This window comes from Fukomys damarensis, unplaced genomic scaffold, assembly GCF_012274545.1.
Source record: "Fukomys damarensis isolate Sample0158 unplaced genomic scaffold, DMR_v1.0_HiC HiC_scaffold_36, whole genome shotgun sequence".
NCBI lineage: Eukaryota > Metazoa > Chordata > Mammalia > Rodentia > Bathyergidae > Fukomys > Fukomys damarensis.
Window position 1 is genome coordinate 38,253,730 of NW_022900948.1, and position 13,823 is coordinate 38,267,552.

Sequence of the window (13,823 nt, forward strand, 5' to 3'; positions counted from 1 at the left end):
CCCATGCTGAATCCCTTCATCTACAGTCTGAGGAATCAGGATATCCAAAGTGCTCTGAGAAATCTGCTTAGTAGAGGGAAATTTTCATTGTGATGGTCACTGTAGTTCCTACTATCTGGATATAAGATCGTCCGTAGCCAAGGATATGTACTCTCCTCTGAATTATTTTTGAATGAATCTTGATGGGACTCTTTTTTCACATGTATGTTTCGTATTAGGCATGGTTTTTCTATTTGTCCTGTTGATTATCAGAGTCTCGAGAAAGGTTATTACAAAAAGCTTTTTTTGTATTTCTCCTATTCATGTGTTATTCTTCTATTACAAAGATTGTAATTTTTATGTAGACAGCTTTTAGTGATTCTTTTACTGAATAATATACAAATTTTTGTAACAGGGCACTTTGCATTGTTCAACATGACAAAACTTTTCGGCCACTACCTTTATGATTTTACCTTTGTTTTTATTTTGAAATGTTTTTGTAATTTTCTTTTGTTAGTTTCATTAACAAGAAATGCAGTTTTACTTTTTTTCCATTAAGTTTATTGGTACAATTTAGTAAACAACACAGTTATTTCATCATTTTGATCTTGTACCTTTATGGGATTTATCTTGGTTTTGATTTTCTCCCATTCTCCTGCCTCCCTGCACCCCCATTCTACCCTACCCTATTTACAAACACTTTGTTTCCATTTTTTAAATTCCCCGTATTTTTTTCTTTTCCCTTCTTTCCTTTCTCCTGTCCCTCTCAATTCCCCTACTCCTGCAGACCTTTTCTTCTTTCACATCATCAATTATACATTTTAATTCTTATTTACATTTTTAGTTTTTCATAACGGAGAAAGTCTTTTCTTCATTCAGCTAGCATGTGGTCTATTTTTGAGAATGACCAGTATGTAGTGGAAAAGAATGTATATTCTGATTTTGTGAGGTGGAACATTTTGTAGACATCTATTAAGTCAATTTGTTCAAAAGCTTTGTTCAATTCTAATATAATAATGGTTGGGCTGTTTCCAAATTTTAGCTGATACAAACTGTGCTGTCATAAATATGGGTGTGCATATATATCACTGTGGTATGATTCTTTTAGTTCTTTTGGGATGATACCCAGCAGAGGAAGAGCTGTCAAATGGGGCCACCACTCCTAGTTTTTTGGGGTATCTTCATATTGATTTCCACAATGGTTGCACAAGTCTGCACTCCCACCAGCAATAGGAAGGGTTCCTTTCTCCCCAGAACCCCACCAGCACCTGTTATTGGTTGATTTCTTTTTCTTTTTTTTTTTTTTTTTTTTTTTTTTTGGGGTTTTACAGGGTCTCACTGTGTAGTTGAGACTGACCTGGAACTCACTATGTAGCCCAAGCTGGTCTTGAACTCACAGCAATCCTCCTGCCTCAGCCTCCCAAGTGCTGGGATTACAGGCATGCACCACCATGCCGGCTGTTTGATTTCTTTATAACAGGCATTCTTTCTGGGATCAGGTGGAATCTCAGTGTTGTTTTCATCTGCATTTCTCAAATGACCTGTGATGTTCAGCTTATAAACAGCCCAATTGCCCATCAATTAGAGACTGGATAAAGAAGATGTGTGTGTGTTTTTTAATATGTATAAAATGGAATACTACTCAGAAATAAAGAATGAAAAACTAGAGACATTTATTGCTAAATGGATGCCCATTTTGGTCATACTCAGGTGAAATAAATAGGACATACATGTGTAAATACTGAATAGTTTTTCTATGATGAAATGTGAGTTCCCTCAATGTGTGATTCATAGAGAGAAGGTTTTAGGGTGTTTTGTGTTATTGAAATGACATGGGATTCAGAAGCAAGAATCACTGGTTCTGACACTTCTAGCTCAATTTGCAATGGACTCTGCATCAGATTTTCCCCCTGGTACACTGTGAACCCAAACAGCTTTGTAAACCCCCAAGTTCTTAATGGCTGCCTTGTGATTATTAGCATTATTCCTCCAAGAGTAAACTCTCCACCTTCTGCTTCAGCATATAGTTCTTTCCCCAAGAGAACCAATGGCAAAGAAGCAATATAGCATTCTTATTCTAATTTGGAGCTGAGGATAGAGGTTGCCTCTGGCCCTCCTCCATTATTTGAAAAATTAGAAGTCACATCAATATCCCAGGAGTTGGGAAGAAATGGATATACATGTATCTATCTTGGTTTTTTTCTAACTTAATGTCTTTTTCCTACCTCAGTTCAACTTTGAATTCCTTAAAGACTCCATTTGTTTCATTGTATTCCAAGACTGCTAGAGAGAAATGAAGAATTTTTTCATGATTTGTAACTGAAGGTATCTGTACTCATAAATCTAAGGGCCCATGTCAAAGCAAGAGTGGAATTTACACTAAGTAGCATGCCTGGATGTGTTTGTGTGTGTGTACATGTGTATGTGTGCTACTGATTCCTAAATTCTACCTCATCTTCACACCTTAGTATGATAGACAGCTCTGTGTAACTTATTTTGAATTATCTATCCAAATTCTGAGATGATAGTGCACAACCAAATCTCCATGTAGAACAATTTACCTCAAACCAATAATACCTATGTCAAATTTTTGAGATGATAGCAGAAAAACATATCTCCTTTGCTTATCATTAGCCCTTATTAAGTCTGTTGGGTTCCTTTCCATTTTTATACCAAATCTCTAATTATTTTTAATCTCTACTGTCACAATACATGTGGAAGCAGATATGATTTTGCATCTCAACTAGTGCAATAACCTTTTATTCAGATCTCTGCTGACATTCTTGTCTCTCTTTGAAGTAGGCAGGAGAGTATTTAAAAATTTTAGTCCTGCCTTATTTAAATATTTTCTTCAGAATACTTTTGCTCTGAAATTAGAATTAAAAGTTCTATTATAGCAGAAAAGGCTTTATGTGCTCTTGCTTTTCTACAGTTCTCTACCTCCATGTAGTTCCTAGACTGACTATGCCTTGAATTTTCTCTGTCTCTCAAGTCCTCTCTGTTCTCTCCAGATACTTAGTTGGAATGCCCAATTTATACCTTCATATGACAGACTCTTATATTATCATGAAAATAATCATAATTTCTTTTTAGATGATACATAAAGTGGTCTTCTTCTCCACCTGGAGTTTTAATTTGATGATCTATCAAAAATCACGAATGTACAGTCCTTCCAATTCCATTTCTAGACAATATTATTAATACTACTAAACATATCAAAATATTATAAACAACCTACATGTTCTACAGGCAGTTAGTTTGCATTTTGTTGTAAGAAACTGACTGCTACTAACAAGGTAACATAATTCAATATATTATTCACATCACATAGTAATATTACATTAACAAAATATTTTAACAGTATGCTAAAGATGTTGGAATTTTAAGGTAATTTCAATCAAGTTGAAAGAATTGGTACATTAATGTAAACTCTGTTAACTCCAAAATGAATAAAGATTCTTAACTTCACAAACCTCTTCAGCTGTGAAAGACAAAGACCTTCAGATTTATGAATCTGTGTTTAAAAGTATAGGTTCTATTTATTAGTAGCCAAATTATCCTCTTCTCTTTCTATGTTCCTTTGTGTTTGTTCACAGAAGTATGTCTAAGACCAACTGACCTGAAGGAGAAAGATAGAAAGCCTGTTAGTAGATATAAGAAATATTAAAAATATGATAAGAAAAATATCAGTTAAGAATCATTACAAAAAATAAGAACCAAGATATATCTTGTAAAGACCTAAATTCCCAATGATGAATATCATCATATTGTATACCTAAATGTGCCAATATACTTTATGAATGAAAAAAGAATCATTACATGAAACTCTGATTAGTATCCATGATAATGGAAAAGGTATTACTTGATTATGTCAGAGAGACAGAAAGAACTTGTTTGGAAGATCCAGGATGTGATTAGAAAAGTCAAATATTCACTGGTATTCAAAGGACTTGAAAAAGCATGAACAGTTTTGAATTGAGAGACTACACACAGGGTATTTGAAAGTAAAATAGATTTTTGTCTCCACATTCCTTGAAAATTCCTTCAGAAAGGGTGATGGAAGACTGAAAATGTTGAGTAGGAAAAGATTTTCTTTAAGGAAAAACTAGTGAATGCATACAAGGTGTGACACTGATATTTTATGTTATTGATGTAGATTCATGCCCTTGAGGTCCTTGCCTTCACCTACTACCACTTTCCAAACCCTGGTAGTTTGGAGGATTCAAAATCCTTCAAACTGAAGGGTTTATACTTCACAGTTCAATAGCAGCCCACTGCATTCATTTATCGTAATATAAATCCTAGAAATGAAGCATTAACCAAAGTGTGTTTGAGAGGTTATTAGAGGCTGACAATTCATTAAAAATAATCTATTAGCTTTTGATTAATTGGTCCCTGATCTTGCCTTGCACCTAAGTCCCTAACCTCAGATTTCTATCATGCACTCCTAGAGTTCTCAAGTTGGAACCCGTTCTGAACTAATGATCATTCAGATGGTTCATGGTTTTCCTAAAAGATGTTGAGGTGTGTTCCAGATAGGTAAATGGTTGTCTTTGTCCAGATCATCATTGTAAATGAATGTGATAAAAATCTTGAGATATTCAGGTTAAAATGCACATACAGGTACTTCAAATCATACTTTAATTATGTAATCAACACAATGACTTCTTGTTCTCTTATTTCCCCACTGGTGTTGTTTGTCAAGCAAAAGAGTAGAAAAGAGCATGAGGGAGTAATCAGAGCAGTGCATCTGAATTCATCCTCTTGGGGATTCCTATCCAGAAGGAGGAACAAGGCATGCACTATGCTATATGCTATTACTTTTGCAGTAATCCTTCGATGTGCCTGCCTCAGAGCTGCATATAAATGAAATAAATTTATATTTATTCTGTTTCACTTTTTGTAATCTACTATTGCCCTTGTTAAATTCATGTTTATATTTTCATAATCTACTTCGAGATGTGCTCTGTTGTCATGCCCATTTTAATTATTTTTCTTTTCCTTTTTTATTCTTACTTTGATGTTCAGCATTTTTCATCAGGATCAGTGCTGATACAAATATTTATATAAATATATAGGAATACATATCCCAGTATGTATGCCAAAAGGATTCTGTAAATTGTAACTCCCAATGGCTACTCTGCTGTGGAGCATGTGTATCAAACTTAACTATCACTGCTAAGCCTCTTTGTAAAATGGTGATACTCAGAAACTACATATAATGTATTTCCAAGTGTATCAGATCCTAGAAAATGCAAAACAAAGAGATGATGATTAAGATAATAAGTAATTCATAAGGCTTTGAGAAACGGAAGTATGAAAAATGCCAAAAAAGTATATAGAGCAGAAAAAATTTTATGTATGTTGCTGTAACTGTGGTTATATGAATTCATGAAAACCAAACCAAAAAAAAAGCAAAGCTATGAGATTTTAGAGTCCAGGGAACATTCGTAACTGAAAACTACAAGCTGGTTTAGACCTTGCATTGAAATGCAAGCACCAGACTTAATACTATGTGATAAGAAATTGAGTCACAGGTCATAGGAGATACGATAGTAGAATGGCAATAGTGTATGATTTAATTACAATTCTACAGGATGAAGTTATTACAGAATATAAAGATTTTCATCCCTGAAGGGATTTTGAATTTGGACTTGGAAATAAATCCATTTCTTTCTACTAAAGTTTAAGTAAATATATTAGAATTTGAAAAAATAAAGAATTCCCTCGTCCTATGTGTCTGATTACAATATTCCATTTTTTTTTCAAAATTCTAAAAACTTTTCTTCAGTCCTTGATAGGCTTTGGAATATATTAATTTTTTATGTATTTTGAGCTACAAGTGCATTTGAATCTTTTCTCACATCAATAATGAAATGCTTAAAATAAAATTTTAATAAATTATCATTTCTCCATTTCTCTATAATGCCAACTGCATAATTTTCTTCTTTTTGTAGATGTATAAATTACTTCTTATACAGACATACATTTCTATGAGCATATGCCAAACTTCTGTATTTAAAGATATATCATAACCCTATATCCTTAAGATTTAATTTAAGTCAAATAAGCTGCATTCAACTGGAGATGCCCAGTGTAAACCCCATAGGTCAGCACTTCTGGTCCAGTGTGCATAACCATCAAAACTAAGTGTCACTACTCAATAAAAGTCATGTATGAGAATGTTTATAGAATCTTTCTTATGAATAAATACAATAGCATGAATACTAATATACAGATATGTGATAAATAAGTCCCTTTTTAGGTAAAAACGTGTTTCTCTTGTGATAATTCATAAAGTTGTGCATTTCATATACTCATTTCTGTCTATAATATTTTTCACCCATTAAGGACTAGGACTATTTTTTAAAAATTAATTTTATTGGTACACTTTTGATGTACCAAATGATCACATTTACAATAGAGAATTTGTGTCTGTACATAATATATCTTCATTCTTTTTTCCCATGCACCTCCCCTCCCTTCATCCCTTCTTCCCCTCTTTATTTACAAAAGTTTCACTTCCATTCTATTCTATTCTCTTTTTCCTTTTCTCTTCCTTTGTCCACTTTCCCACTTCCATTGGAACATTTTTTCCTGCTTACCAATATCTATCATCCATTATGAAAGCATCATTTGATATTAGAAATTTACCTTTAAATGATCTAACTATTACTCAACAGTCTCCTCTCCAGAGAAAATATATACCGTAGTTTTATTTCTATTTGTATTCATCTCTAAAAATATATTTATATTTGTATACATACAAATACACGACTCAAATTTCTCAGCCTTCCTCATAATGTGCCAGAGTTTATTTGACCTAAACAAGGAATTTACATTCTGGAAGCTAGATGTCCAATATTCTAGCTGATTTGTTGTTTTAGTGAGGACTCTTCTTGGTTCACAGATAGCTGGTTTCTTGTTCTGTCCTCATGTGGCAAAAGAAAAGTGTTTCTGGTCTTATAAAGCCACTAATCCTATGATATCAGGGCCCAACATTATACTTATTCAATATTAATGACTTCATTACAGAACATATCTCCAAGCACATGCTACTGGAGCGTCAACATAGAAATGTAAGAGAGTACAACATTGAGTCTGTAGAATTAGACATAGATATAAATTTATGCTGTATTTCTCTTTGTTATACATATAAGGAAAGAAGGAGGTACATTTTTGTTTGGTGTGAAAAGGAAGCTGTCAGCCTTTCACTTCTATGAAAACAAGCAGGTTACATGTAGCATTATGATCAGGCAACACATGACCAATGGTGATATATAGGAGCCAGAAACAATTTCTGAAGTCTAAATAATCTTACAACAGTTCATCACACAAAGAGTAGTTCCATGAACAGGTTGATTTTTAACATAAAGAGACCCAAATAATAACATTTCTAAATATTCAAATATCTTTACCTTGAAAAAATGAACACACAATATTCATTTTTTCAGCTTTGACTTTATTGGTACATTTTAGGGATACAGTACAGTTACATTCATTGTTGGAATCTCGTACCTCTACATGACAAGTCTTGGTTCTCATTTTTTCCCCTTACCCCTGCCCTCCCTTCACCCCCTCCTCCCCTCCCCATCTACAAACACTTTATTTTCATCTTTTCATTATCTCACATTTTTTTCTTTTCCCTTATTACCCTTCCCCTACCCATCCCACCTTCCCTACACCTTTAGCTCCTCTCTTCCCATTTAGAAATATTCATTTTTTTACCAGATATTATAGAACGGAAATGGAGATGTATGGAATAGCCTTGGTTGTATTTTGAAAGAAATTTAGAGGCAAATTTCTAGAGGATGTTTATTTTATTGTGAGAATATTGCACCAATGCAATACTAAGATGACAGCTTTTGAGCAAGAGACAGACTCATATCAGCTATATCTCCTTACTCTGAGTCCCCTAGTGACCGTGATACATAATTTTCCTCACTTATAGCCTGAGAATGAAAGTATTATAATATTTCTGCTGTTTCTTAAAAAATAAACCATGGAATTTGGAACCAAGACACTTAGCTTATTAAGTCAATAATCATGGTTTGTGACAAATTCTGAACTACATTTTCCCCATTGTAAACTCAAAAACAAAAAGCTTTGTAATTCACCAAGACCCTAATAGCTGCTCCTTGGATGTCATCATTATTCTCCCATAGGTCAATTCTCCAATGGCTTCTTCTACAAGTAGTTCTACACTCAAGGGATCCAGGTGAAGAAGCAATTATATTTGCCTCCAATTTGGAGTTGGGGATGAGAAATTGCTCCTCAGGTCCTTCCCATGGTTTGTAAAATCAGAACTTACTTCAGTTTCTCAGGATCTGTGACCTAATGTACATCTCTATGTCTACTGGATTTCATAGCTCTTCTGCAACATGCAAGAAACCTTGAACCCATGGAGACTCTAACTGTTTCTCTGTACTCTGTCTCCTAGAGAGAAACTGGAAACCTTCCCTGCTTTGTTTCTAGAGGTATCTGTTCTCATTGCTCATGGGTTCATATCAAAGTAGGAGCAGAATTAATATTCAATATTATTATTGACTGTGGATGTGCCTGTCCAGTATGTGCTGTTGATCCCTAAATACTACCCCATTTCACAGTACATGTAGAATAATTCACATAGAATAATTCATCTTGAACTGAATTTCTCATTTTGGGCATGATAAGACACCTTTCCTTTTAGAATAATTTATCTGAAATTGATTTTATGTCTAATTTTAACAAAGTCACTGAAAAATTTTTAATTGGAAAATGATTAGACTTTATTTCATAGTTCATAAAAATTCCTGTTGAAAGGTGATAAAATACTGAAAATTTTGAGTGAGAAAGAACATTTTTAAATGAAAAATCAATGGCTGAATTATAAGACATAAGTGTGTATATTTTATATTACGATGTGTGTTCTGAAAGCATTTCCTTGATCCATTTCATATATTTTCTCCAAATCTTAATATCTTGCAGATTCAAAGAAGCCCACTGGACTATTTTAATTCAATCCAATCATTGGATATAAAGTGTTAACCAAAGTCTGCTGCAGAGGAATGAGGAAAATTGAGAGATAAACAAAACATTTTAAGTCATCTCCTGGCTGACCTTCCTTTAATCAAATTTTCTAATCAGAGATTTCTGTCACAGACTCTCAGACTCTTAGTTAAAACTCAGTGTGTGCTGAGAGTATTATTCATAAATTTTATGTTTCTCCAAAGAATGTTAAATTTGTTTTCAGGAAGGCAAATGTCTTTTGTCTAGATCACTATTATCCCCTATTGTGGCAAAAAGTTTGAGATGTGCAAGTCAGAATTTGCTGACGCTGATTATTTCCAAACTACAGTGGATCCTTCAGTTATGACTGGCCTGACAGGAACTACTTGAGTTATTACTGGAATTTTAGTTTTAACTTAGAAACAAACTCTTGAGTTATGACCCAAATGCCCTTCACTTTTGCTTTCAGATGCTCTTAGATTCAAATTATACCCTTAAAGAGTCCTGAAATGAACATTACAACATCATTTCATGGGGGAGGTTAATTAAGAAATCCTGGGCCAGTGTCTCCTAAGAACACTGAGATCTGCCAGTATACAGGAGAAAGACTTTGAAGGCTATGTAGAGGAGTCTGTGTCTTCAACTGACCAACTTAATTCACAATCATTCTTCATGAAAATTGAGTTTGTAAGTCAAGGGTCAGTACACTGCATTTTTTTATTATGCTGTACAATGATCTCCCATTTTTCACATGTCTATTTCCATTTTCATCTTCAGCACAATACAAAAAAAAGAGCATGAAAGGAAATAATCAAAGCAGTGTTTCTGAGTTCATTCTCCTGGGGCTTCCTATACAGAAGGAGGAGCAAGTTACATACTATGCCCTGTTCCTGGTCCTGTACCTGACCACAGTGCTGGGGAACCTGCTCATCATCCTGCTCATCAGGCTGGACTCCCGCCTCCACACCCCCATGTACTTCTTCCTCAGCCACTTGGCTCTCACTGACATCTCTTTCTCATCAGTCACAGCTCCAAAGATGCTCATGAATATGCTGACACAGAGTCAATCCATCTCTTATGCTGGGTGTGTTTCCCAGGGATTCTTTTTCTTATTATTTGGTGGTATTGACAGCTTACTTCTCACAGCAATGGCCTTTGACAGGTATGTCGCCATCTGCCATCCCCTTCACTACAACATTATCATGAGTCAGAACCTCTGCTTCCTACTAGTAATTGTGTCCTGGGTCCTATCATCTTTTGATTCCCTTGTGCACACTCTCCTCTTAGCCCGACTCTCTTTCTACGGAGACAACACTCTCCACCACTTCTACTGTGAGCTCTCTGCATTACTTAAACTGTCCAGCTCAGACACCACGGTCAATGAAATGGTTATTGTCATTGTAGGATCAATGGTTGTTACTCTACCGTTCATGTGTATTCTGGTGTCTTATGGCCGCATTGGGGCCACCATCCTGAGAGCTCCTTCCATGAAGAGAATCTACAAAGCCTTATCCACATGTGGTTCTCATCTCTCTGTGGTTACTCTCTACTATGGAGCAATTATTGGTCTCTATTTTGTCCCCTCATCCAGTAACACTAATGACAAGGATATCATTGTGGCTGCTGTGTACAGTCTGGTCACACCCATGCTGAATCCCTTTATCTACAGTCTGAGGAATCGGACTATGAAAAGCGCTCTGGGAAATTTGCTTAGTAGAGGAAATTTTTCAGTGTGATGGTCATTGCACTTCATATTGTCTGGATATGAAATCTTCCCATAGCTAAGGTAAGTAGTCTCCTCTCTGAATTGTTTCTGAATGAATCTCAATGTGGCTCTCTTTTTTCATCTATGTTTCATATTAGACGTAGTTTTTCTATTAGTCTTGTTGATTATTGGAGTCCATTGAAATGTTGTACAAACATGTATTTTCCTGTCTTTCTCCTTTTCATGTGTTATCCTTCTGTTAAAGACTGTAATTTTTATGTAGTCATAGCTTTTAGCGATTTTTTTGTTGAACACTGCATAAATTTTGTCGCAAAGCAATTTTGCTTTGCTCAATGTAATGCAATTTTTCTGCTGTTATGTTTATGATTTTACCTTTGTGTTTTATTTTACAATGTATTTGTAATTTAGTTTTGTTAGATTCTTTAACAAGAACTTCAGTTTTTATTTTGTTTGTTTTTTTCTATTTTTTTGAGACAGGGTCGCTCTTTGTAGTTCAAGTTGGTCTTGAATTAGTGGCACAGCTTCTGCCTCAGCCTCCCAAGTGCTGGGACTATCAATGTGTACCATTATGCCAGGATTGTTTTGTAATTTCTTATGTATTCATTTTAAATCACAAGTAAAAATTCCAGATAGTCATACATACCATGCGATATTTTGATACATTTATACACTGTAGTGTCAAATGGGCAAATTGTATTTATTTCCTTAAATATTTATTATATATTTATTAAAAATATCCAAAAGCTTTTATTTTCACTTTTTGTAGTATATAATATGTTATAGCCCTATTCAGTCTACTGTACATAGAACATCAGATCATATTTTTCCTATTTAACTAATTTGTGCCAGTTGACCAACCCTTTCCCATCTGTCCTTCCTCTCATTTTCTCCTCAGCTGTTTATATTTCTTTAATCATTTCCTATTTGATTTTTAGTTCCTTTCTTAGATTGATGGAAGCGAGACACATAACTATTTTTTTTCTCAAAGAGTGTAGCTCTTTTACAATTTGATATCAGATGGCTTTCCATAAAAGGCTAGGATAATGATCCCGATAGTACAGTGCATATCCCAAGTGCTGAAGAGAAACTTTAGTGTTCCTTTAAACTTCAGCTAGGTGTGAGTCATACAAAGGGTAATCTATCATGAAATTTCTGATGAGGGCATTCAGCCTCTCTAGATGTGGGCTAATAAATGGCCAGGCAGGATGTCAGAATCTAGGCCACAAAACTAGTTTAATAGGATTTCAGTGCAGTTTCATCCAAGTACAAAGTATTTGACTGTAAAATGAAGAAAAATACTTCCCAGCCTAACTACCTCAGTGCAGTGTCCTATGTTTCTGTATGAAATGGCAAAATTTATTCTGTAGTCCTTAGGAAATTGCCTCTACTTAAAGCAAAGTTTCTTTAAGTATGTGGTTATATGCTAATTACAGTGACAGATTTTCTTTTTTACTTCCCTTATCTCTAGGGTTTGTTTTGAATGTGGAAATTCTAATTTAAGAATTTAGTATTAGCCACGTGCCACTAAGCTAGTAATATGTAGTGGAAGTGGCATTCAAAATTCTGTTTTGCATGAGTTCAATGAGATCTACAAGCTGCTTGAATATTTTTCAAAATTCAGCAATGTTGTGCTGGGGATTTAGCCCAGTGGTTGCGCCACCTGCCTCACAAGTGCAAGGACCAGAGTTCAATCCCTAGTACAAAAAAAAAAAAATCAACCATTGTTTCTACCCATTTTACTGGAAATTTTACTTTAATTTTTATAAGACTATTGAAATAACTCAAACAAAATGACATATTTCACCTATGCAGGGTAAGGATATATCACATGTATGTAGTTGTGCTGTGTTTATGTGTATGTCCATGTATATGGCATTCGATCTCATTTTAAATAATAGTACTCAAGAAATATTTCATATTCTAGAGGCTTGACAGGAAACTAACCATCTTTTTTTCCCATTAAGTTAATTGGTATTTTTAAGCTATGCAGTACAGTTACATTCATCACTGGGATCTTGTACCTTTTTCAAGACAGGTCTTGGTTCTCATTGTTTCACCATACCCCTGCCCTCTCTCACCCACTCCACCCTTCCCTATTTACAGAGATTTTGCTTCCATTTTTTCCTTTTCTCATGTTTTCTTTTACCTTCTTTCATTTCCTCTACCCCTCCCACTTCCCCTACTCCTTTAGCCCTTTTCTCCCTAGGGAAACCTACATACCTGTTGATGTTCCTGCAGTTCTTCCTCCTTTGTATCATTTTTCCCTTTAGAGAACACCATATCCCCACTGTTTTCAATATTTGCTTACTTTTCATTAGAGTTTTATTCTTTTGCAATAATCCTTCAATTTGCCTGTCTTAGAAGTGTATATTAAGGAAATAAGTCTATATTTATTGTTCCAGTTTTTGTAATGTACTGTTGTCCCAGTGAAACTTAGGTATATATTATTGTTCTGCTGTGATATTAGAACAAACTTATCTGCTCTATTGTTATGCTTAATTTTTACTCTTTTTTCTAATTTTTAAATTAATTAATTTTATTGGTACATTTCAGATGTACAGTATACTGACATTCATCATTTGAAATTTGCACATTTACATAACCCATCTTGGTTCTTATTTTTTCCCCATTCCCCTGCCCTCCCTTTGACCCATCCACCCCTCCCTATCTACAAAGACTTTGTTTCAGTATTTTCTTTTTCTTATGTTAATTCTATTCCCATCTTTCTTTTCCCCTACCCTTCCCATTTCCCCTTCCCCTTTGCTTCTTTTCTTCCTATTTCACAGCATCTATTATGCCTTTTATTCATTATTTACACTTTCTGTTTCTCACACTAGAGAAACTATTCAGTATTTACACATATGCATCCTATTTGTTTCACTTATGCTCATTTTAACTTTTTCTTTTTTACAATTTATTTATTTTCAGCATTTTTGTATCAGAAACAATGCTGACATGGACATTCATATATACAATGGTATCTTGATTCACGAACTGAATTCTCTCCATGATTCTGGTTGCAAACTGAACTGGAGGAGAACTGAATAAAATTTCTCCATAAAGTCAATATTGAACTTCACCATGACCAGAATAGTGGGAAGAGTCACATTTGTGGACTGAAGTACCACTG

At 34.6% G+C, this 13,823-nt stretch overlaps 2 protein-coding genes across 2 annotated transcripts in view; one reads left to right on the top strand and one right to left on the bottom strand.

Annotated features, from left to right (window-relative positions):
* The window catches only part of LOC104858169 (olfactory receptor 1J4), a 156,814-nt gene that overhangs the window by 111,727 nt on the left and 31,264 nt on the right, over positions 1-13,823 (bottom strand). The gene's annotated exons all lie outside the window — the stretch shown is intronic.
* On the top strand, positions 9,765-10,703 carry LOC109117344 (olfactory receptor 50). The gene has a single exon (XM_019205944.1). It carries the CDS (start codon positions 9,765-9,767, stop codon positions 10,701-10,703), a length of 939 nt encoding a protein of 312 aa, XP_019061489.1.